Source organism: Anguilla rostrata, chromosome 14 (assembly GCF_018555375.3).
Source record: "Anguilla rostrata isolate EN2019 chromosome 14, ASM1855537v3, whole genome shotgun sequence".
NCBI classification, from domain to species: Eukaryota; Metazoa; Chordata; class Actinopteri; order Anguilliformes; family Anguillidae; genus Anguilla; species Anguilla rostrata.
The window spans coordinates 19,275,163-19,301,491 of record NC_057946.1 but is presented as its reverse complement, the minus strand read 5'-3'; the positions used below and the strand labels follow the sequence as shown (position 1 = coordinate 19,301,491).

At 40.2% G+C, this 26,329-nt stretch overlaps 2 protein-coding genes across 5 annotated transcripts; one reads left to right on the top strand and one right to left on the bottom strand.

Annotated features, from left to right (window-relative positions):
* Nucleotides 1-755: 755 nt before the first annotated feature.
* Nucleotides 756-4,891, top strand: klf4 (Kruppel like factor 4). Of its 2 annotated transcripts, XM_064307249.1 has the most exons (5): nucleotides 756-1,068; nucleotides 1,182-1,299; nucleotides 2,112-2,877; nucleotides 2,955-3,119; nucleotides 3,877-4,891. In XM_064307249.1, the coding sequence occupies exons 2-5, from the start codon at nucleotides 1,204-1,206 to the stop codon at nucleotides 4,050-4,052; spliced, it is 1,203 nt and encodes a 400-aa protein (XP_064163319.1). In that variant the 5' UTR covers nucleotides 756-1,068; nucleotides 1,182-1,203; the 3' UTR covers nucleotides 4,053-4,891. The 2 variants fall into 2 exon arrangements, with proteins under 2 accessions (XP_064163319.1, XP_064163318.1); XM_064307248.1 differs by having other exon boundaries at nucleotides 756-1,299.
* A 3,695-nt stretch (nucleotides 4,892-8,586) lies between these two features.
* Nucleotides 8,587-21,737, bottom strand: rad23b (RAD23 homolog B, nucleotide excision repair protein). 3 transcript variants are annotated; one of them, XM_064307251.1, is made up of 10 exons: nucleotides 21,496-21,737; nucleotides 18,515-18,596; nucleotides 15,992-16,071; nucleotides 15,145-15,344; nucleotides 13,827-13,882; nucleotides 13,372-13,499; nucleotides 12,832-12,970; nucleotides 12,212-12,339; nucleotides 11,340-11,504; nucleotides 8,587-9,467 (listed from the first exon to the last, which is right to left on the bottom strand). In XM_064307251.1, exons 1-10 carry the CDS (start codon nucleotides 21,559-21,561, stop codon nucleotides 9,354-9,356), a joined length of 1,158 nt encoding a protein of 385 aa, XP_064163321.1. In that variant the 5' UTR covers nucleotides 21,562-21,737; the 3' UTR covers nucleotides 8,587-9,353. The 3 variants fall into 3 exon arrangements, with proteins under 3 accessions (XP_064163321.1, XP_064163322.1, XP_064163323.1); XM_064307252.1 differs by lacking the exon at nucleotides 21,496-21,737 and adding an exon at nucleotides 20,295-21,454; XM_064307253.1 differs by lacking the exon at nucleotides 21,496-21,737 and adding an exon at nucleotides 20,098-20,224.
* Between the last annotated feature and the right edge of the window lie 4,592 nt (nucleotides 21,738-26,329).

Genomic DNA, 26,329 nt, shown 5'->3' with positions numbered 1-26,329 from the left:
ACGTAATACTTACGTTCTCGGGCAAGCCGAAGGTGTTCAAATTCTTCAACTAATAGTCTATACACACCTTCAGGGTTCAAGACACTAAGACGTCATTACACACTAGAACGAGTGCAATATCGAACACACACACACGCACACTCACACACACAAGGTCGTGCACAGGCTACTACAGGATTAAGGGTATTGAATATTACATAGATATAAAGAAATGTTTGCATTTATAAAATAATAATAATAAACAACTAAAAAGATCGTTTACATTTAGATGCCAATTACGTAGAAATAATGCTCAAATGCATTGTGTTAACGTTCTGTTTAAAGGGAGAATGATATAAGACCCTAAGAATTAAACAGTCCAAAATAAAAGTAATTGTAAAACACTGCCCCTCGGATTTGCATCAAAATTCACTTTGGCTACGCATTCTCTTTGCTGTGTTTTTGTTCATGACCTGCCTGTATCCTTTATCTCTCCAGAACTTTGCGTGGATCCGGTTCTTCCACTTTAGAAATGAATAAAAAGCAAACAGTCATTGCATGTACGGCCTCTCTGTTGCTATCGGTCTGTTTGGATACAAACAGTAACAGGAGACTTCAAGGCTTTTTTTCTTTCCTTTTTTTCTGCTCTACAAACCAGCTGCCAGGGCGTTGCGTGTTATGACGAACTCCGCCGAAGGTAGGGCCGACGTTATAGATGTTTTGCCCGTTGCTATGCAACAAGATCGTGACGATTTAAGACGTAGGACAGACAATTTAACGCCGTCTGTCGCAGGAGTTTCATTCAGACAACCAAACCCAGTCTGCCCATGGCAGACGCACTACAAGAGGAGGGAATCCCCGGGTCTCGCCTCATTCCTGATTAATTTGCATCACAGTTGTTGCGTCCACAGGCATGGCACTGTCCTAGCGTAGTGAGGAACACGAAGTGACAAGACCGGGGACATTTGGCTACAACTAATGCGAAACCGCTTGTGTACTTTTCATACAGTAGAATATCTGAGGATCTTCAAGTGAATATAAAAATAATTTCCATTAATGAGGTGCGTGTTTCACCCAAGCAAGGCAACGGTTCGTTTTTATTAGATATTTCACTACTTTAAATTTTAAGCAAACGTTCAATTTGGGAAAAAAACTAAAAAGCAGCGAGACCAAGGATTTATTGGCATGTTGTATTCTTACAGGCAGCCACCAAGTGACTTCGACATGGCGTTAAGCGGAACGCTTTTGCCGTCCATATCGACATTTGCAAGTGGCACCACCAGCAAGAACAAATCAACGGGACCGGGAACAGCGAGCTCAGTAAGTAGCCTTTACTTCAGCATATATTGAAATCTTATTATAGACCTGTCTTCGCATTGAAACAATTACTTTCTCGATTTTTATTTTTTGTAAACTTCCTATGCGTCCTAATAATTCCCTGTTTACGGTAATACATAGTGCAGATCATGGTATCGCAAGGAGTTTTTCATGAAATTAGCCTGCTGCAGACAAAACACATCTGGAGTTTAACGAATAGCCTACTGGAGTGTTATAATCCTCCATGATACTACAAATACGGGGTGCTTTACTCGGTAGCCTGTTTTATGAGACTTGGTAAAGAGTTAGCCTATATTGGAGTTGGTCACCTAATGTTTCACGAACTTTAAGCAGCGAAATGTTTTACATTTTAAAAAGTCGCTTTGTGCATTTTTCCAATTTAATCATTCTGCGAAATGTGTGCTATAATTTGTTAAATATTTAGATGAGACGCCGTCCGTAATGCGCTTAAGGAATCAGAGTGACTGTCCAAGCGAAAACATTAGTCAAGACAACGTTTGACCCAGAATATTCCCGATATTACCGGTAATTCATGAACTGGGGATAATAATTTAATCTGGGAAATATTATTCAGATCGGATCTAATTGTAACTGGGGTCGGATTTATTAATATTCAAACAAGACAATACAAAATGCAAACTTTTAAAAGTATTTTTCTCAGCTTTTTTCTCTCGTGATAAAAAATAGGCTTTTCTCCGATGACACAACAAGATGGACTGTATTCTGCGTTGAATTAGCAAGCAGTTTAACCATCGTAGTTACGCGTTTATCAAACTTCCTATTCTTTTTTCCAGAGATGGAAAGAGGAACTCTCCCACCTTAGGAGATCCTGTGTGCCTACAGGTGGTGGCTGTCCAGAACAGGAACTCATTGCTGGGATGGCTAAGAAAGAGCCAGAGGACCTGGACCAACTGGATTATGATTTTATCCTCTCCAACACCATGCTACAACAACAGCAGCAACAGGACGCTGAGGCCAGCAGCTCTGGAAATCGGCCTCCTTCTACAGGGTCCTACTCCTATCAGGGCAGTGTCAATGAAATCCTATACACCATCCCTGACATAAGTGATGTGTCTCCCTCAGGGGGCTTTGTGGCTGAGCTTATGAGGCCAGACCTGGACCCTGCGTACCTGCAGCCCACCAACCTACAAGGGAAATTTGTGGTCAAAACCACCATGGACATGGCGGACTACAGCCCAAGTGTAAACATCAGCAAGAGCAGCGCCGTCTTGAACTCGGCCTTGCCCTTTGTTTGCCATCGGATAAAGCAGGAGAACCCCAGCACGTGCACCGTCGGTCACCCACTGGACCACCAGCACGGGGTGAGCTCGCGCCCCGGGAGCAGCCAAAGGCTCCTCCTCGGCGCTCACAGTTTCTCTCCAGGACGGCCCGTGGGGGCCGCCCGGCCGCCCGCGTCCCTCTCCTCGGGGGACCTGCTGAGCAGAGACCATCACCCCTCTCCTCAGGTCTTAAGTCGCCCTCCACTGCCTGTCCCCCAGGGCTACCACGCCTCAGCGGGCTACTCCCCCTACACTCAACCTCCGCCCCTCCAGTACCAAGGTCAGTCCTGTCTAAGTGTTTTTGAATTCCGCATTTGCTACTTGAGGCCATGCTTACCCCACACTCTTCACCCCTAGAGCTCATTCCCCCGGCAGACTGTTTGCCAGAGGAGCCCAAACCCAAAAGGGGGCGCCGCTCCTGGCCCAGGAAACGGATAGCCACCCATACATGTGACTACGAAGGCTGCGGCAAAACCTACACCAAGAGCTCCCACCTCAAAGCACATCACAGAACGCACACAGGTACATTTCCCCAAAAATACACTAAAGTGCTGCTGAAGTAGGACTGTGCAAGCGGACTTAATCATTATTACTACATTTTCACAGTCGTAATAATTTAGAACTGAGCCTTGTCAGGCTTTTAATGTGAAAGTGAGGAATGTATCTTTTAGTTTTATAGGCCTATTTATGCCTGTTTCAACATGTTGTGGTTTTGTGGGTTCTGAGGCTTTATCATGAAGATTGTCATATGATATATAATGCTGACATTTTCTTGAATTAATGATTTGGACAGCTAGATTACATTAACTTGAAACAGCTTGACGAGGCTAAAATGTACAACCACATAAGCGACGTTGTGTAAGCAACTACAGATCCTTACCAGTGTGCAAAGTTTCAAATAATCCGCTGTTAGCACAGTACGTTTTCAATAGACTCCAATCCCTCTTCTCTTTCCATCTGTAGAGTCTCATGCTAACATTGCAGTATAGCTATAATTTCAGAGATAATGCACGCTGGTACATGATAAGATGACAAATAATGACACAATAATGAAGATACACAACCTTTTCTACAGTATCTGAGCATAAAAATATAAATTCAGTTGATTGGCTGTTATATCATGAGTAGGAAATCGCAGCTGACAGGTGCCATCCTATATGCCCTATCATTCAGCGTAGAGCAGGGCAGCTTTTTCTGGTGACACAAGTTGTCTACTTCTATTTTTGGGCAAAATTATTTCTTTAAAAATTTTTTTTTTTTTTTTACTTCCATTGTTTAGGAGAAAAGCCTTATCACTGTGACTGGGAGGGTTGTGGCTGGAAGTTTGCCCGCTCCGATGAACTAACACGCCACTACAGGAAACACACAGGCCATCGCCCTTTCCAGTGTCAGAAATGTGACCGGGCCTTCTCAAGGTCAGACCATCTCGCCCTGCATATGAAACGGCACTTATGAGGCATGACAGAATTAAGGAAAGTGGCAAAAAAGAACAAATCTGTGGCCTTACACCACATACTGCCTTCGAACAGACGTGCCAAATGACCAGCTGTGTTGCCCACGGTAAAGAACTTCGAACAAAGGTTGAACTTCAGGTGTTTCCATCGTCTTCCAATAGACTGGATATTTATAGAAATTTCTTACAGAATTTCTTTTTTTGGGACTAAACTGGAATTCTAATTTATACACGACAAAACCTGGAAGACCAGGTGCCAAAATATGACTGGAAATGCATGACTATCAGGGAAAATGAAATGAATTAAATGCAAAATAACTCCATGAAATAAGGCTTTCAACCCAGAAACATTCCATTTGTCTTCACAAGAACACACTGTTCAACATTGTATTATACATATATTTTTATACTGCTCTTGCAAGCCATTGAATTCAGGTACAACATAATTTATAGTTATATGTAACAGGATGGTGCTCAGAGACTTAAATGTATTTAAAGGTACCAAAAGGAAAAACAAACATTCAAATGTTTTCTTGTGCCATATGGGTTTTCTTTGTTTCTTTGAAACTGGTCTTCCATCTGCTTGACTTGGATCTGGTGAACGTGAGGTCCCTTATCAATGGTGATGGCAATTTTTCAATGCACTGTGATCGCAAAGTGCAATAATGTCTAGTTATTAATAAAAAACACAAATTTTTTAAAGAATGTATTTTTTTGTTTAGACTAATTATGTAATATAATCCATTTCATTTTGTACATTTGTAAATAAAACATTTTCTTAAATTTGATATATTATGCATTATTGCAAAATATCGAAATAAAAACAAATGTAAAAAACAAAGTTACTCCAGCTATATTTTGTACTGTGGTGTTTTTAAAATCTTAACCATTAGTTTAATGCCAAAGGTGATTTTTATAAATTATTTAACAATGCTGTTTAAATTACTAGCTGATAATAGTAATAGTTTTAGATGTTGGCTGATATGACCACTTACTGTAATGCTTATTTTATGCTGTGTACCTGGGTTTTTAACTGGATCAATTTCAAAAGCTTTCAGAGTGGTTATAAACTTTGGTTACAATTATACTTTATATTTTACTTGTTCTGTTGCAGAAAGCGTTGCACTACAGAATTACGCATATGCGATTAAAACTAAATTAATTAATTTACATCAGTGCCAAGAATGTGCTCAAGAGTACACTTGTGCAAATGTTCGCTTATTCTGCAGTGTGTTGAATCTTTCTGCAACCAAACAAGTCATTTCTACTGGCCTACGCACCTGCCTACGCTGGATTTTACAAGGTGCAGTGAGTTCAGAAATTTCTAGTACATATATTTGAGCAATAAGGTCCATGTTGTTGTCTATAAGCCATAACTCATTTCTTTTGCATTTTGATGAGACTTAACGCACCTCAATAGCTTTTTGTTTGGCAAAGCTATTGAGGTGCGTTAAGAATCCTCCTGTGGGCCATTTAAATTTTAACGACTTTATAGGTTCTATAGCTACATTCATAGACCAGACGCAGCATATCTGAATATAAAACTGAGATTATGGCATATGTTCTATACTCTGTATGTTTGCCAAAATGGATTATGGATATGCTTTGCATCCTGTTTGTGGTGTAGCAAAGTAAATACAGCATACACATTACACAAAAAAAAAAATTCTAACTGAGATTAGAAGTTTGCCATAGCTGTTCAGTATACAGTCAATTATTCAGGTGCTCCAGTTCATTCCATTCAGCTCATTGCTGGTGCACTCAAACTTATTGTACTGTTATGGATGCATTGTTAAACATGTTTATCCACAACTTTAAAGCAGACTCATATAATCGCTTTCATGAATAAAAGGGAAACTGCCCGAGGAGAAATTAGACAATGTTTTACTTAAAAAGATCCGAACAAATACTCTTCTAACATGTCCCGTTTCCATGGTGTTCTCTTTTCACTTGTCATACAGAAGAAATGTCAGGTAAACCAAGCCACTGGACAGCATTCAGCGGTGAAACAATATCCCTCATTTATCAGTTTTATATTATTTTCAAGTCCCTGGTTCTACTGAGCCAGCTAACCACATAGAACTCAGTGGCTGGCGCTAGTCTATGTTAACTTTAGCAATTATTAACCCATTTAGACCTAAGGCGAATAATGAATAATGCATTTCGCCTTCCCATCGTGTATTTCATCGAATCACGATGCATTTCATCGGTCACGTGTCTTGAAAACGATGACAGCATCTAAAACGCGCTCACGTCGCATCCGGCTCTAAAGAGAGAAGCATGCAAACGTCGCACCCGGAAAAGGGATATACACGCACATGTTGCATCAGGTCTTTATGGGTTAAACAAGCCTTGCCATTACAAGAGTTATTATTTGTATTTATTTAACCATTCCCTTGGAAATTAGGGATGTTTTTCCTCCCTCTTAAAATGACTGCATTTGCATTTTGCATGACCTTGAAAGGATGACAAACTGCAAAAATGAAAAGAAAGAGGTGTGTGCTTTTTTGACACTCAAAGTAAAAAGAAGTATTTGAGTGGGACTCCGTCCAAATAACTGCAATGATAAATCAACGGTAAGCATGTCATGTCAACTGAGTTACAGGCGTTTGGCGTCCCTCAGAGTGCCCTGTGCTAACATGAGATGAACCAATAAACGGAGAACAGCACTACACACCCAATCCATCAGGAAAAAGGGAAGTAGAAAGAAACACAACAGTCCAGATCCAAGTTATGTTTAGCACAATGTAGACTGAATTCTTCCCTCCCCAAATTACAGAGGAGAGATATTTTGCATATGGCAAACCATTTAACCCCCACCAAAACTAGTGGGGGTCAGGTCCCAGGATGTTAAAGATGATCTTCTGTGTTACTCTACCTCTACTGATGTGTCCTTTTTCAGATAGACCAGTTGATCAGGAAATTCCTAGGCCAATATAGGACAGGTAGTCAAACGGGTGAAGGAAAAAAGCACCTTATTCAGCACAAAGGTTACAACAACCCAAGAAAAAAAAGGCAGCATAGGTAGCTGTGATTGTAACACAAGTATTCTTCAATAAAGTGCTCTTAAAGAAAAGGCATATACAGTAAAATATGGAAAACACATATATTGCAATAAAACGTGGGGGTAAATATACAAATTACAGCTGCTTTCAGCAATGTATGCTTAAAACACATGGTGAAATATATTTTTCAAATAATCCACATGCATTGCAGCATATGCTGTTTTTGTAAGGGTGTGGGGATGAGGTTAGGTAAGGATAAAGTGATCCTAGATTGACTGTTACGCATTAATATTCTGCTCTTTATAATACGTCTGCATTAAAACAACTTCTACAAGGAGGACGTATTTAAAAAAAAAAAAGAAATTAGACTGGTTTCTTCTTACCACTTTTGGCATAATGCCACTCTGGTGTGACTGAGATGGGAGACTGTACCAAATTGTGTTAGAAGGGTAGACAGTCATTTAGTAAATGTTTATCTTTGTTCAGGATAGGTAATTATAGGTGCAATGGTAACTGCATAAAGTTTGCAAATGCACTCAGCATTTGATTAAGATAATGTTTTGTTTCAGAAACTGTCAGGAGTGTTAATAAGGTGAGTGTTTTCTTTTGCTGTTGTCTCGTCTGCCATCTCCAGTGGAGGAGTCCTGGTGAAGTAACCTATTCAAGTCATTTTTTAATGAGGGGAGGAACAAATATGGCTACAACTGACTGTCAAGTGTTCGGGTGGTTAACAGAATGAGTTTTTCTACTAGTCGTTTTTATTTTCTGCTTTAAACCAATTTTTTGTGTTATTCTGGAAGTTTTGTTATTTCTGTAAATATTACCTCATCACATACACCCTTGCTTGTGGTAATAAATACCTATCTTCTTTGCTACATGTCCTATACCCATGACCTCCCTTGGCTGTAAAATCCCATAACCCTTACTGACAGGCAGTGAGAACACTGATCGTACTGGCTGTGCATTTCTTGATGGCATGGCTCTCTTGCCACCATGTGGACAAATCTGATATTACAATACCACTGCACCTGCCAGATGCAAGGGTGACAAAATGGCTTCAACAGCCGAATTCAGAAACAGGTGTTCAGTGTAGCATTTATGCTTTCTTGCAACTGTTTGGCATGAAGTAATCTTTTGTAACATTAAGTTAATGCCGGGCTGTGACTGGTAAACGTGGCATGAATTAAAAGCATGATATTTTAAATACATCCTATCAGAAGAGGTGGAAAATTGTACAGATCCTCTGTGACTACCTGTTGAAGTGAACAAGAGAATGAAAAGTTATAACTGGGATTAGATCTTGTAACCAAACAAGCAGAGAAACACCTGCCATATGCTATACCCACACTTCATCCCCCCCCCCCCTTCTTTGAGTAGAGTGGTGCTCACTTATTGATTCACGACAGCAAGGTTCTGAAGTGAGCAAGGCTGCCTTCTCAGTGGCAACGACAGGCAAAACCAGTCCAATGGCATCAGATAAGAGGACAATAGAAACTAACCTCAGTTCACGCTAAAACAAAATTTACTTCCATTTCATACATTCAAAAGTTTTATTTCTCTGTAAAAATGACAGTAAATTGTAGTAATAGGAACTGTAAATACTAACACCTACTACAAGCCATTTACATGCCTTCAATTCTTTTGATAACACTAGAATGAATTGCATTCAGTCTCCATGAAAATATGGCGATAGTTCACTGTTGTGTACATGTAATTCCCCTGGAACATGTAAACTGAGCGTATTGCATGCACTACACTTGGAGCCAATTCCTTTCAGATTAATAAACAGTATAATGGTAATTTATAAAAAGAAAACAAAGTTTGCTTTAAAATCTTTACTGATTTTGCTTTACTGTGTAAATTTAAACAGCACTGGCAAGCCTATACTGTCCAATCAAAAAGAAAAAAGGAAAAAAAAAACATTGATGCATGACATAACAACCTATTCCACTACCTATGTGCAGCTGACAAGTTGGGAAACATTTAATTGGCAATAAACACTTCAAATCAGTATTCATTCTGAAGAATAAAAGACAATCATGTTCATCCAGGCTATATGAAAAAGGAACAGGTTGCACCGTTTTTGTCTAATGAAGCAAGGGGTGTTTACCAAGTTACCAATTTGAAGTGTTATGAAACGGTTCCTTTCTTTCACACAGATGTTGATCCAGTGTTACCAAGATGATAAATTGATGTAAGATCTAGAAAAATCAAAGGCCTTCCCCAACCCTCCCCCCCCCCCCCCAATGATAAATCAAAAAAAAAAAAAAAAGTTGAGCAAAATTTCCACAGCTCCCTTTAATCATCGTCAAAGTTCTGTTGTAAAAGGAAGTTTGCTGCCAGGTTCTCATTCTTCTCACAGGCAAAGTAAGCCTGTATGACAAGTCCTTCAGGAAATCCTAGTGCTTTTAGCTGAAACAAGCAGAGGGATCAGGAATTACATTCAGTACAATACAAATTAAACAGCTATCGTGCGATCTTAAGTCAGGTGACTTCCACCAATGAATAACAACCCACATAAATAAATATGAACAACTGCCTTAACCGTCTTAGTTACAATCCTTTTTTTTAGTTGTTACATACGGGCAGCAGTGTAATAAAAGTTTTGTAATTTTCTGCTTTATTCAGACAGGTAAGAGATAGAGTAGGGACCACAGTTACGAAAGTTCCATAGTGGGGGAACAAACCCCTGCCCACACGGGGGTACTGGCATATTCCCTGAGCAGCCCTACGCACCTTAGCAAGGTACCTGCTTCAGTAAAATACCTGAAAAAATGGACTGTATATAGATACACTTTTATACAGATACACTTTATGACCAAAGGTATCTGGACACTCCTTGGCCTGGCTGTTTTCATGGTTTGGGCAAGGCCCTTCCATTCCAGTGAAGGAAAATCTTAATGCTAGAGCATACAATCACATTCTAGATGATTCTCTGCTTCTCCAACAGTTTGGGGAAGCCCTGTCCTGTTTTAGCTTGACAATGCCCCCGGGCACACAGTGAGGTCCAACTAGAAATGGTTTTGTCAAGAACGGTGTGGAAGAACTTGACTGACCTTCACAGAGCCCTGATCTCGACCCCATCCAACACCTTTGGGATCAGTTGGAAAGCTAACTGCTAGCCAGGCCTAATCACCCAATCGGTGCCCGACCTCACTAATGCACTTCTGGCTGAACAGAAACAAATCCCTGCAGAAATCTAGTATAAAGAGTGGAAGGTGTCACAGCAACAAAGGGTGGACCAACATATTAATGCCCATAATTTTGGTTGGGATTTTTGATGTCAGGTGTCCACATACTTTTGGCCACGTAGTGTAAGATCGACTGCTAAAAATGTATGTGGGTGGGAAACAACAGATAACAACCCGGGCACATTTTAGGTTGTGACCACAAGTGAAACTCAAGTAAGATGGGTTCTGAAAGGGAAATAAATTTGGAATGGTTCGATACACTGGCCGAGTATGGTGAGGTACCGTTGTCGTGGCTTCATAATTATTACACATTAAATGTCGTTGATTACAAAATGAAACCATTTTGTCTCCTTATCTTACAACATATCTATTTGACCTAGATTAAATTATAACTCAAAAACATGGTCCTACGACAGCACAGGATCGTGGAATACGAAGCACAGAATTCAGTAATTAATACAGAACCCTGCAAGGAATTCACTTCACAAACCTGAACATTGTGTTCTGAAACAAAATGGAATGACGTTGCTATCACAGAAGCAAGCTAAACACCCTGAACTTCTGAAAATCCAAGCTGAGTAAAGCTGTAGCAACATGCCCAAGCAACTGTCTGTCGCAATAGGTGCAAAGCCCTCAGAAAGCTTAACGCTCTCAGTCATCCCTTGGATCGCAATCTGAAGAATAATATGAACTACATGTGCAATCAAAAGATAAACCTTGCCAAATGCAGGCTCCCTCTCGCCCCTTCTCTTTTGTGTTAACAATAATTTCTAATTTCAGTTTCACAACTGAGGTAGGAGGGTTTTTCAAAATAAAAGTGAGGTGGGCTCATTTCCAAATACAACATAGAACGAAAGGAAAGTTAAGGAAAAAATAAGACAAGGGCCCTATAGTTATGTAGGTAGAAAACTAGATTTAAAACATAGTGCCAAGATTTGAAAGTATACGTGTAAAAGAAAATTTGCTCATCACTCCAATCATTGGACTGCTAATTTCCTCTTATTGTTTCAATTGCTATTACTATCAGGCTCTTATTGGGATAATTGTCATTATTAAATGTTCTTTGGCCCATTTTACTCTCCTGTGTGCCTACCCTCTCAATGGCTTCCTTCTCCTGGGGAGTGACCTGGATGTAGTTCATGTGTCCCCCTCCAGCCTCCGCCACCCCTCCCCCTCCACCTCCACCTCCACCCTGACCTGCCTCCTGGACAGGCTCATTCAGCATCTGGATGAATTGCTCTTGATGACTGCTGATTTGCTGGAGGGAATACAGAGGGAAATTCTTCAATAAAACGTGGGTACTTTCTCATAGGTCTGTGGGCAAAAACATTTGCATGTCAAATAAGCTGTGGCACTTTAAGAGAAACAGCCTTATCAACACATAACTTGTTGCATGTTTCTAAATGAGGGTTTTCACACAACTTCAGGGACCTAGAACCCCTTTAAGGTCCCATTCTACCAAATTCAAGGACCCATAAACCCTGAACAGCAAGCTGTAGTAATCTTCAGTGCTTCAGACCATCAATAAAACTAAACTGAAATGGACACAATATCCTTGGAAATGAAAATAGCACTCTTTCAACTTTCATGAACAGCAATTAAGAGCACACTGAATTCTAATCCAAGATCAGGTTCTAATGGCATAACTATAAAACACGGACATTTTTCAAAATTATTGCCAAAATCTCTAAACAAAAACTAGCACTTTAAAATACCACTGTCAAGGATTATGGGAACTCTGCTATGTTCCCAAGCAAGCAGTGTTCCTAGATCAATTTTAACCCTTTATTTATTTTCACAAACTGACTAATGAAGTATTTTTCAACTGCATTTGTAACCTTTCACATTCTATCTTGCAACCTTTCTTACTTCTGCTTATGAAAAGGTTTGGGTATGGGGCACACATGGAGACAGACTGCACATGTTCATCAGCTGCGGGAGAACGAGGGCGTGTGTTTGGGCTACCTGCAGCAGCTGTGGGTTCTCCCTCCCGATCTGCTGCAGTAAGGCAGGCAGCAGGGCTGGGTTCTGCTGAATGATCTGCCTCATCTGCTGGAACTGCGGCTGGTTCCTCAGGAACTCCAGAGGGTTGGCTGGGTCACACAGAGAACCAGCGTCACCACCGCGCCACGGCCTGGCCAAGACGCCTCACTTTTGCAGGGGAGCTACAGCGGCAATGACTCGGGACAGCCCGTCACATACTCAAACCATGCAGCATTCCTGTCTCGTTTTACACTGACGGCGCGAGTGCGCATACGTGTGTGTCTGTGCACACAAGTGTTTGAGCATCTGCGGTGTCGTGAAAGATGTGTGTGACAGCAGCGCTGTCATCTGGGCAACTTAACTCCAAGAAGCACAGAATTCCATCACAGACTTCTATGGGGAAGCAGACTCGGTCACGAGTTGCTGTGTAGTCAGTGGCAAAAAAAATTAATAATAAAAAATAATAATTACAGAAATGTGGCTTTTAATATAGCAATAAGTGAGGCTACAGAGCTTGAGAACAAAATGGAGGGTCAGGAAGCAATCAAAATGACATGACACAGACCGAAGAATACCAGAGTCACGGTCTGAGTGACACTCACCCCCAGAGGCGGTAGTGGGCTGTGTGGGGGTGGCACTGGAGGGCGAGGACAGGGACCCCGTGGTGGCAGCTGGAGTCCCCCCCGAGGGGGGAACAACTGGGTTGGCCACTGTGTGACTCTCCTCCTCTGCCGGAAGACCCTGAGGAAGAGAGCAGCACACTTGCAGAGGCACTTGCACCACAGTTGTGTTGAGTTCCTTATCCAGTTAAAGTACTCTTCTGTTAGGCAGACAAATTTATCTAAAAGAAAACAATATTAGACCACAGGATAATATTTTGCATATTCAAGAACCATTTAGGTACAACACTTGTGTCTATTGTAATATTCCACATACAATTTACACTGGGTTTTTTTCAACCACAATGGGGAGAAAAAAATCCGCACAACCTTCCTGCCCTTTTAAATATCAGCATCTGTCTGGTAATAAGCATGGTTTAGTTATCTACATCAAGCAAATGTTTACACAGAAGACGTGTTTGTAGATTAAGGACATTGGACATGTTTTATTAACAGAATATCAGTGCACAAAGCCACACTCACTGTCAGGAGGTACTCCACAGCCCTGTCTGGGTTGTTGAAGCTGGCCCTCAGTGCCGCCACAACCTGCTCTCTCTCGTAGCCCATCAGCATGATCTCCGTTACCATGTTCTCATATGACTGGCCTGTCACTGGAAAGCAGGGGGAATTCAAACACAGGCCACAGTTCACACCCACCCAGCAGCAGCGGCAGGACTGCACCTCACATGCCTACTGCAAGACTCCGGGCTACACAGAAGCACTGCATAATTACAAACCAACTAGACACAGGTACCAATTTCACAGAGCCATCCATAATTTATTCAACATCTATCACTGTATGATTACGGTATAACACACTGACCTTTTGTCATTACCGAACCAGTCATTATTTGACAAACCTATTTTGATCTTTGCCATCAAAAGCAAATTCACCGTTTAATTACAGAGGTGAATATGGAGTATGTAAAAACACTAACCGAGAGCAGAGGTGGCCTCTTCAAAAATGTTCACATTTGTCACGGGACTTGATGAGCTGCAAAGAAACAGAAAAGGATGCTGTGAAAAAGCACTATGCGTCATACATATTTAAGAAATCGTTTGAAAGTTCGGATGTAATACTTCACAGCATTTTACATATACATGTCAGTTCAGACATTTGGAAGCTTCCGTCAACGTTGCCATTGACAAAAAAGACCCAATAACATGTAGTGGCATAAAGAGCTTGTAACGTGGGAGAGATATTTTTTTCTGGAACCGGTTCAAGCGGGGTGGGGGGGTGGATTGAAGCATACTACCCACAGAGGGAAGAGGAAGATCCAAATTCCACCCTAGTGACAGAACCTCTTAATACTTTCAAGTCTCCGTTAATGTAACCTTCATACCATCTGTTCCCCAATGTCTTGGCACCCTTTTCTCAAACAGACCTGCCAAAAATGTTCTCTCAGCCCTTAATTAACCTCAGCTAAAGCCATTCAGTACGGCTGCTGATGTAGCTGCAGCAAAAGAGCCTGAGTTGCTGACAATGTATCTCCATTCTGGTTTGGTCATGGAAATATGAAGAATCTCAGCATATCAGTTTTAAACGAAACGCCATCTTTCTTTCTGTTTGACTTCTGTCTGTGAATGAAAACTAACATGGCCATTTATATCATTACATTCAAAACCCATGCAGACAAGGTATCTCGGTAAAATGGTGAACTATGCATTACTATGCATTTTCTATGCATAATAAGTTACAGCAATGCTCCCAGATGAACCAAAAATGACAAGAAAATATGAATATTTCAGGGTAATCAGGGTAATTTTGGCAAATATTCAGGCAGCCATGGGGAAACAGTCATTCGTAGACTTTTCATTATCTTCACATTGCCTAAAATATTATTTATCTAACAAAAACTCAAGTGGACAGATGGTACTGAATGACATTAGAACAGACCATTCAGCACAGTTAGGCTTGTCCCAGTCCCAGCACTGCAGCAAGCTTGGACACCAGCAGCACAAGGGTCTCTGCCTCGATTTAAAGTGGCAAGCTGCACCACTCTTTAAAAACTCCCAGTGTACAAGAAGAACTTCCAGGTACTGCCGTGGGACTTTCCCACCTATGTCCCCCTCCTCTTTGAAAACGGCTCAATCTGAAACATCTGAAATTGCCTTGTTAATAATCCAGAAAGAATGCTGGATTAGTTTTTAGAATGCAAGTAATCTAGGAAAATTCCATGTTGCTGACACTGCCTTTTTTACACTGTAACAGTAAGCTAATGGCTCTCGATGCGTGACTTGACATGATGCCAGTACCTAACGGGAGAGGAGGCAGGGGCGGTGCTCTCAGGGGGCTTCTCCTCAGCGGGCTTGTCCTCTTTGCTAGTGCTTTTGGGCGGGGTTTCAGCAGTGGTGGATGCAACGGGGGCAGCAGCAGGCGCCGTAGTGCTGGGTGGGGTTGGGGTTGTAGTCACGGCAGCAGTGGAAGATTGGGCAGATGATGATGCTGGTTTAGGCTGGAAGGAAGCAACATCGAATGTGTGATGAAGCAATTAACAGGGCCAGTAAATTCAACCAATCTTGACAAGCTACTGCGGTTATAGGCATTTCTTTTTAATGATTAAAAACACATTTTTTATATCCTGCTGCGGTGCCAAGATAAAATTTGGTTTCTCCTTTTTACAAGACTAAAGATTTTTCATAATCATAATCTGCACCTTCAATTTTGTCTCAAACTGCCAAAACTACACCTGACTAGGTACATGGCTTTAAATTAAATGATTGCATGAACTGTTAAAGTCCTGGAAGATATCTGAGGTTGCAAAAGCAATCAGAGAATGCATCTTAGTCAGTATGCGACTGGGAGTCCTGTCCTTAGGAGCTATAGCATGCAAGAAACAGCTGGTGAAAGCAACAAGAAGCAACTGGCAGCATTTACAATCACGCAGCAATGATCACATGAATCTTCTATGTCATCTAGAGGACGAGCTGCACTTCAGTGCAATTTTAGAAGAGTAAGTATGGGGCTCAAACCTGACACAGTGCTAAACAGTAGGCAAATGATGAGCCTATATGAAGCGAAAGGCACTAACTTTCAATATGTACTCTTATGTTCAGATATTTATAGGGTAGTTCATTCAAAGCCATAGTATCATGTTCTCACCTTAGCCACCATGACAACCACAAAGTTCTTCTCGTCAATCTTGTACTCCTTGAGTGCAGTGTCATCATTAAGGATTTTTCCTGAGTGGGAAAGGGGGGAAACATTAAATACAGTTTATCAATAAAAGACTCTTTAGCAGCATCTTCTATAACACACAAAACTCACAGCAAGCAAAGAAGGGTGCTTGAATCCTACATGCTTTGTGCATACTTGTATAATTTTACATGGTCAGTGTGAAGGGTCTCTTTATTCTTTAATATTTCTCAGGCTAGAATGAAAAACCAAAAAGCAAACAAATTTCCTGCTGTACTACAAGTTGTGGACAGAATGTTGAAAAAGAAACATCCCAATACCGCAATTCACATCATGAACGTACTGTAAATAAGTCTACGGCCACTGTGACATTCAGAAGTCTACCAGAAGGAGAGCTGACACAACCGTTTCTGTCCACATCAAGGCATGCCAAAGTTGCAATATGTTGAGGTACAGCTGAAATTGCCCTAGTGCAAACACCATGTAACTTAATAATGTTTACCTCCCAAGTTTAAAACCGTGGTTGTTTCCCCCAATGTGAACTGCAAGCCAAAAAGTCCAAGTCTCTGGCAATTCATTCATTAATTTCACATGGGATTCCAGGGGAAAATATTGCAAACGACTAACTGTTGGGTGAGAGCAGGCTATGGAATTTGCAACACCAATCAAAAATTGACAAAGTATGCAGCAGGATTGAGACAGGCATGCAAACAACTGGGCTAAAAAACTGAAAGAAAAGATACATTTATTTTTTAAATTATATACATGTAATTCTTAACAATTCTTAATCCATCTGCTTCTGTGCTGTGAATTTGTTAGCAGAATCACAGCACAAAACTACAGCCATTTCTTGTGCTACCATCAAGCAACAGGGATAGAAATGCAGTATAGCATTATTATTTAAGAAAATGCAAGTGATGTGATTAAAATTGGAACTAGTTACAGTCTAACATGGTGAAACTTCCTGGAAGTCAGATTCCACAGAACTGGTTCTAAACAGAACAAAGGCTCCAATGTGAGGAATGTAAATGGGCTGCTTCTTTGAAGCACAGGGAGGTCCAGCCTTCTGACAAATAAAATGCATAAATTGGTTCTTGTGAATTTCTTTTCATTAGACAGTAATAACTCATACAGAGGTGTGAACAAAATGTACAGCATTAGCTTTCATGCTGTATGGTAATCACACTGACATTTAGCTTCACTTAAATATATATTTCAGAAAAATAACGCAAACTAACAAAAAACAAAAACTAAAGTGTGTGAATACAGGTTCACATGGGAGAGGGGCAAATAAGAAAAGAAAGTCTGCAGGGATGAAAATCCAAGTACATTTTTCAATTACAGAATGGATGAGCAAATCTTCTAGCCTGTCAGATGTCACCAGAAAATGATAAATTTGACATGACACCAGCCCAAATGGATCGATTCACAGATTTCAAAAAACAATTTATAAAAAAAAAAAACAAAGAAGGGGAATTTTACTGACCCCATTCGTTGCCCTACATAAGTGAAACTGCAGAGATATGAATGGGCTACAATTACAATATGGCATTGCAAATTGGAGGAGAAAAGGAAGCTGTTAAAAAATGTTGACCAAACTTTGGTAATAGCTATATTGTTCTAACAGCTAAATATACCAGCAAAGTGTACATCTATACCGATGTTCTCTGTACTTTGCATGCAATGCTCTCTTGTACTTATGTCACTTGTTAACTAATGGACTTTTGGTAGCTACCCTTCTATTGCCTGGCTATAGGACTGTTATGATTATTAATCAGCCAGGGAGTGTGTGCAAAACATATGAAAATATATATATATGAATAGATATACAATAGATTAACAAAATTAGGGCAACATTTAATAGCAAAACAGAGAAAACCGAGCCATAGCTACCACGTTGCCATGCCATTTCAGGTTCATCCATGTATCTCTTTTTGCATTGGTATACTACTACTGCTTTGTGTGAGAATCTTGTCATCAGCAGACAGTCATTAGCAGAAACAGTCTAATGGATCTATCAGATCATCAACATAGACGAAAATGACTAAAACATGAATTTAGAATTCCCAGAATAATCTGGTGGGAAAGCTGGCCACTTCACTGTTATTCTGTTCAGTAGATCATTGGAAAAAACTAACCAAAAACTAAAAAAAATGAATTTTCACTAACTGAAAATGATAGCACAAACACCCAGAACACAATATATATAAGATCTTGCTTTATAAGATAGGGTTTCTAAAAGTTTGATAAAGAATTTTTCTTGCTCATACATTTACATTTTAAAAGATTAGTAAAAAAAAAAAATTGTAGTCCTGAAAAACAAGTTTATCCCGCCAAAAAACAGTAAGATTCAGGTAAGAAAAGTGACAAATGTGCCAACAGTCAGAGTCATGGGCCAGTAATCAGTGGCGTACCAGTGCAGCAGTACACATCTGAGCTAATGAATGGGCACACAGTACAGGCTAATTCAAAATAAAGAAATAAACATACCTGCGTATATCAATTTCTGTCCTGCAACTGGAAAACCATCTTTTCCCTTCTCGTTCTCAATTTTTTCCTTCAGTGCCTTTACCTTTAACAAAAAAGAAAAATGAAAGCCAATGATCAAACAGAAGAATATGACAGGCATGTGACAATGCTTCTTCAGCACACAATGCACTCATTACTTTTACTACACAGACACAAATTCAACATAAGCACCCCATCCCACTGTTCAGTCTTATGTCCTGATGTATGCACTGCTTGACACAAAACAGTCCCCAGTTTCGTTTTCCTAAACTTAATCTGCCAGTAAAGGTATATTGAACTCGATCTAATTCTATACATGTCATAAGTCATTTATGACATATGCACATTTTAAGTAATTTAAGTATAAATTAACTGAGCTATTATTTATTAACTTTTACAAGGGAAAAATATGCTTTATTATTTCCCCATCTCGATTGATGGGCTAATATAATAACAAAGCACTAAAGCAGCTGCTCAGGAAATTTATCAAGGCAGTTCCACAGAAATACTGACCAGAATCAAAAACATTCATAGATCCACTAGTGGAAAAAATACTGCTCTTATCAGGCCTAGATGTCCTTGGTGGGCTGACCTGAAAACATGTTTATTTAGGCTGTTTTTCACTGGCTTGACCAACCAAAAATAACAGACAGTACCGTTCAACAGGAAGTGGCGTACATCACCACAATTTACATGTGTTCAGTAGTTCCAATTTTGATTTTTATCACTGATATTTCTAATTCTACATTTTTACAGATCAACTCTTTTAAATATAGGCTACATAAATAAGTCAATTTTCTGCATTTGGGTGCATCCCTGCTGACTGGTAGGTGGCTCATTATACTGCAACAGTGAGCTTCAGTGTACTGCTGTGCTCCACACAACCACATCTGGTATCACATCCTGGCAGCACCAGTGGCAACTGTGACCAGCTGCCCATACGAGAGGCACAAAGCTGGGATCGCCCAAGGAGAGCAGATTCTGTGCATACACTATGTAGCACTGATCAACAAAACTGCAGACGATATCAAAAGGCTTGGACCGTAATGCGGACCATTCTAACACATAATCCTTACTGGGACATCCCTGTCTTTGGCTGATCTCCCATAGGCTCAGCCATACAGAAGGAGAACAGCTGTGTGGTAGTAGGACAGGCCTGCAGAGGCATGTCAAGGGTCAACCAACTGAGCGTCCATTCTACTAAGAACACAAGCACACACCCCAATTATTGAAAGGGTATGTTTCACACAGCCATAAAGAGCAGAGCTCTATGATTAGACAACCGGAGCCACAGAACCTGGGGAGCTAGACATTTCAGACAGTGAACCATTCGTTGTAACTGTTTGGGATTCCAGAGGGGTTCAAATACAGCATGCTGAACATTGCTATTTCTATAACATTAAAACTGTTATAAAAAGCAAAACATTTGGACACAACCATGAACTTTTCCATCAAGTGTCCGTTACTGAGCATCAACATCAATGTTATAAAATCAGCACAAACAAGTTTATATACAGGCTTGATCATACTGAATATTATGTCCATTAATAAGTAAGCTCACTTACACTGTTCAATGCCTGACTTTGCTATGACATTCTTCTTCAAAAAACTATAGGGCTTAAACCACTAAAGTGTGATATTAATTTAGGATGTTATGTGAGTATAAAAAGATTGAACTAAGATGTGTTAATCATTGTCACACAGGAAATTAACACATTGGTTGGGGGGGGGGGGGGGGGTTGGGGGGCTGTTTGTGAAGTACCTGACAGCCCTGAGGACACAACATGTAGGACGTTTGCTCACACTGTTGTCTCACGGGGATGATTTACCTTTTAAGCCTCATTAAGATAAAGGCAACTGGTGGCAATATATAGAAAGAGTGAATGCCTAGATGACCGTGCAACACCAAGCAGCACAACCATGCCTGGGAGTATAATCAAAGTTCAACACCAAAACGAGTTTGACTATCAGTCATACGCACTTAATATCGGTCTACAAGAGTACTAGTCATAAAGTGCCAAGTCATAGTTCTACAGGCCAATTCCCCATGTTGTCCCCAGTGGAAGATACTCGCTTCAAACAAAGTTAGTTATACAGACCAGCTAACTTATGCTGTCAGTTATCTTGAAAAAAAAATTGAGACTGAAGGATACCCTCAACACACCAACTTTGAACAGCTGAAGTTAAAGTGTTTAATATGAGATCTAGGGCAGACAAACGTTAACTTACTAGCGCTACGCTCTGAATACCTGGAAAACATAACGGCCAGATGGCTAACTTTAACCGAATGTGTTAGCAAGCTACAAGAAAATTACAGACGCTTTCTACTTCCACAAGACAAAATGTATTTGGTGTAAAACGCCAGTTGTTCACGTTGGCTTTACAATGTTCATTAAGTGTAGCTTTACTTAAAATCGCAAGCTCAAGACCTCGACAACCTAGGTCGATCGTCTCCGACTGTTTGGCAATTAGCTCGCCACTGATATAGGCTAACTTAATGTTTTAGCCATTTCACATTTTTTCTCCGCTAATTGGCTAGCATGCTGTTAAACCCCATATTAATTTAGTTCGTTTATTGCTATTCTACATGCTAACAATAAGTATGACACGCTTATACGTTTCTTTTTTTTAAATTAACGTTAGCCGAGTGGCTAGCTAATGCTAGTAACAGCTAGCCTACTTTTACTTTCGTAAGCCAGTTGAACTGTTACCTAGCTAGTCGCTAGCAATTGGAGACAGACCGTTTTGGGACAAGAAACGTGTCAAGTTGGTTAACGTGCCAGGTTATTCAACCTGTTGTGCTAACTAACTACCTCATAATAGCACTAACTTAACGAACTAATAGCATCCCGGTCCAAACACAAATACGCTGCCGAACTAGCTAACCAACTACCACCCTTCCCAACGGAGTAGGCTAGCTACACCACTTCCAACCCATGCATGGTGTATCCACCCGCGCTCACCGTCTCCTCTCCGTCTATGTCGATTTTAAACGTTTGCTGTTGCAGGGTTTTCAAAGTGATCTGCATTTTGGCGACGTGTGAATATTCTGTCTCACTGGTATCTGGACTACGCCCTCCCTGGATTCTTCTAAAAAATGTACGCGTATGTTTTCCCGACTCTTTTTGCTAGCTCATTACAGCCTGTCCGCTGCCATTTTTCTGTGATTTTTTTTTGGAGCATAAACAAACCTGGCCTTCAAAGGAAATACACATGCGCAGAGTGTAATAAGCTTGTGCGACTGCGCAAACTACGGTGCCTCTGGCGCTGACGTCGATCTTCCGGGAAAGTATAACTTCAAACAAGATTCGTAGGCCTACATACAACACATTTTTTTTGTACAAAATGATTTTGTTGTTTAAATTTGGCTAATGTCATATAAACCGTATTTATTTATTTATTTATGCACGGGGTCTTCAGTAAACCATGAGAGGAAAATACACATAGGCTACTTGCCTTTCCCATATTTATTAAAGGAAATATTATATAATTTATTTAAATTAAATAAAATTCGCCTTTAATTAACTAGGTCACAGAACATACATCAATCCATTATCTATACCCGCTTATCCTGATCAAGGTCATGGTGGGTGCTTGAGCCTATCCTAGCGTGCATTGGGCGAGAGGCAGGAATACACCCTGGACTGGCCGCCAATCTATTGCAGGTCACACACACACCATCCACTCACACTGATACCTATGGGCAATTTAAGCCCCTTTTCCATTGTACAAAGCAGTTCAGGAATCATCCATACCCAGAACTATTCAGAGCCCTTGTAGTTCCTGGAATCCATCCATCTGCGAGTGAATGGTGCAGTCTGCAATGGACTGGAAAACTGTCCAGAATGTATTCCTGCCACTCACCCAATGCATGTTGAGATAGACTCCAGCACCTCTGGCGACTCTGACCAAAAATAAGCAGGTATAGATAATGGATGGATGGATGGATGGAAGATTTATGTGCTATCGGAAATTATGAAACTTTTGATGAAACTTTTCTCATTATTAATGCAATATAACATCTCCCAATTAATTTTTCTAGAGTCAAATGTAGCCTATTCATGAGTATCAGAAGAAGTGATGCACTGGAAGTTTTTCCATTTGTGCACTCGGCACGAATGGTAGACAGTGTGCCTCTAGCGGCAATATGAATTGTCTGTTTTTGATGTAAAAATAAGAAATTCAGATCATAGTTTAGATATATTTTTCTGTTTGAAATGTTTATGATAGATATATTAAAGCAACCCATTTATATTTAAAGCCACCAGGAAACAGTTTGTCCTCTGTGCATAATGCACTGATGAGCTGATCTGTGGTCCTCTTTTTGCGTCATTGGGATACAACCTAATTAATGTACACACCTTCTGTGTGTACTCATACTTGCTTTCTCCACTCAGACAATCATTTATTTTACATACAAGATCATTTGCAATTGATGTACCATGTTGCACTGTGGACACATATGTTTTGGTAGTATGTGATTTCCCATAAAATGTTGAATGTAAAATTATGTTTAGATCAGTCTGTTGGTTATCATGTCTAATTTGTGAGGATGAGATTGGTCTTCAATGCATGTCACTGAAGGTCTGTAAAGCACTGACATGTTTTGAGCTATTGGCTTCTATCACAGTCTGAAGGTTTGTCAGAGATATGTTATATTTGGCAGCCTACAATTTACTAATAAGCAATTAGCAACCAGTGTACAAGTAATCAAAGTGTCATGATAACAAATAATACATTACAACCTAATCACTAATTACTCATTACAATCAATTATCTATGCAAAATATCAGAAAGTACCCTACTTCTAAATACAGAAATAAATCATTTAAAAAATCCAAATAAGATAGAGGTGAATAGATTTCAAAGAAAGCCTTATCATAAAATTATTGAGTTCCTGAAGACACAGAACATTCAAGGAGAAGTTGACTCTGCATCCATAAATTGTAAAGGATTGGGAAAAGTCCCCTTTGCACAACATAACAGTAAGATTAATAAAATAACAGCCCATTTCTTAGACTTGCCACAGTGCACACACATTTTTAAAATGTATCACATTTGCTTTTTCAGTCCTTTGTGCCTCAAAAAAGAATTGCCCACACTTGCTGTATCAAACCTAAGAAGATTATTAGCCAGTTAAAGAAAATATAAACCACGATATAATAGGCCTACCTATGTTCTGGGGAGTCAGCCAAACTGAGTTTTTATATTTTAGCAGAAATATGGTTGTAAACAATGCATAACGTTAACTGCACCCTTGCATCAGGCAACCATAAATACTGTACTACCTTAGAATGAACAAGAAGAAGGATTCCAGGTTCAGAGAACCATTGTCTGAAGTCTGAGAAGGTGAGTTTTTTAAACAATAAAGTAGAAAGCATGCAATGCCTCTGCTCTCTGACAACTGCAGGTAGCTCATTCCACCACTGGGGGGCCAATGTGGAAAAATGTGTTTAGGATGTGCTTATGCAGAGGGGAAGTACTGCCAAAGCAGAAGCATTTCAGGCATGCTGATGGATTGAAGGTATGAAGGTGGCAGTAGGCATTCACTGTGCACTGCATTACGGTTTAAGCAGAAAATTGATACCAGCGAAGGGAGAAATGCAGAGGTGAGAAATGGTCATGTTTTAGTAGGCTGTGAACCAGCTTGGCAACATTATATTGAATAATTAGAAGTGGCCCAATGGCACAAGAAGGGAGGCTGTTTAAGGTGTCCAAACAAGATACAGTAGCACAAGGGGCCGAGAACAGGAGCCTGGAAGATTAAGTGTTGAAAAATTGACATATGTTTCTTATATTGCTTAGAAAAACCAACAGGACCAATTTACAGAATGTTCTCCAAGTTAATCACAAATTAACCCTCATTTTATTTTTAGTGTGGGACAGGAACAGTTGGGACAATCCAAAGCAAATGAGAAGGCAAAATAGAATAGGTGTGTTCCAGTAAACTGAATTTAAGCTGGTGGTTCAGTATCCAGGTAGAGATCTCTGAGAGGAATCTAATGCACAGAAGGAGCTGGGAGTTAGAAAAATGTGGAAGAAGAGAATAAATTGAGTTTCATAAATATAGCAGTGTTTGAAGAATTATGGGCAGTGAAAAGAAATGGAAGTGTTTTACTTTAAAGAGAGATCAAAAGGGGACAGGCACAATGTGGCTGATCATACCTAATTGATAGCAAGGCTGTGCAACAAAGGGAATCTATATCAGGGCTTTGTCATCATTTCATCAAGATCCCAGCATCTCCTTTCAAACTTACATGAATGCTTGTGAATGTATGTGATGTGCGATAGACGTCACATTGTCTCCCTAATGACATGGGAAACTGAAGGTGGCTGAGAAATGCTTTGACTTCCAGAGGAAAATATGATTCTGAAATAAACATTTTAGTCATTCAAATTGTCAGACAGCCACCTCCCCCTACAAAAGAGTGTTTTTTATCTTTTTTTTTTTAGTGCTAAGCTTTTATCCTCTTAGATCAGAGATGAAGATGAAAACTAGTAATAACGAAACATCTACAAAGATGCAGAAATGAAAGGGATCATCTGGGTGCCTGAAACTCTGTAGTCTGAAGGCTTTCCTGACGTGAAGAGTCAGAAAGTCACACATTAAACATAGGATCAGAAGGTGGGGAGAATAAAGCTCCCCCCCTTATCCCCTTCAAACTAAACTCCGACAGCTCCAGTGGGCATTTCCACTCCACTATGGAAGCAACAGTTCAGCCTGCTCATGCAAATACACACATCGGAGGAGAAGGCAACAGATGCACAAACAATGGGGGGTACTGCCTGGAACAGAGCCACTGCTTCTCGGCCTCCCTTGCTCATACATTTTATAACCTCCTTTGCCCTGTGCTATGGGACCTCTCTCATGTAATATTCATATTTCTTAGTATCAGTACAATATTTCAACACATATTTTTAAAACTAATTGTGGCCTGCATTACAATTCCGTTTTGTATTGCATGTTGAATAGATTGAAAAGAACAAATCTCTTGAACTACCATAGTAAATTGGGGTAAGTAAGAATGTAGGTTATTTGAGGTGAGATGCCGTGAAAGATTCTTTAGCAATCTATTCAAGGGAACATCGTCAAATTTAAGCTGTGAAAATGACACTTCAACAGAAAAATGCCTTCTATATGATGTAGATTGGTGTAAGTTACATGGCTACAGTCAGTAGCCTTTTAACATGAATTTCATCAGCAAAAGTCTAGAGAACTTGAGCTCAATCAAAGTTTCGGGATTAAATCCATTGGATTTTTACTTTACTTTTTGTGTAGTATAATGCATTCTCTATGGAGCTGACCTGAACCTGTGCATTGAGTAAAGTGACCATGTGACAAGGAAGCAGTAGACCCATCACTTGTCAAGGATAATTTAATTTTAAACTTAACCTGGAAACACTTCTAGAGCCTTTGGGACATTAGAAGGGGCAGACTCGAATGAATTATCAAGGAGAGATAGACACTGTGGGCCGCTGTATTAAAGATGCAAGAGTTTCAGTCCTGGTGGAGGAAATCCTCCCCTTCACATTTATTCAGTAGCTGTTGGCAGCTGCATTAGGTGAATGGCCAGGGACTCAGGTCAAACCCAGAGAAGAGACAGTGGATTTCAGAGTGTCAAAGGAGATGTGAGCTTCTGACCTCCAGATTCAGCCAGCCGACTTCCACCAGAACACCAAGTGCAAATTTTACCCTAGAGTGAAGAAGGGTCATTGTTCACTTGAAAGTATTCAACCTTTCATCAAAGAAAAGCTCCTAATAAGGACTGCGCCATCTAAGCTCCAGATATCAGACCG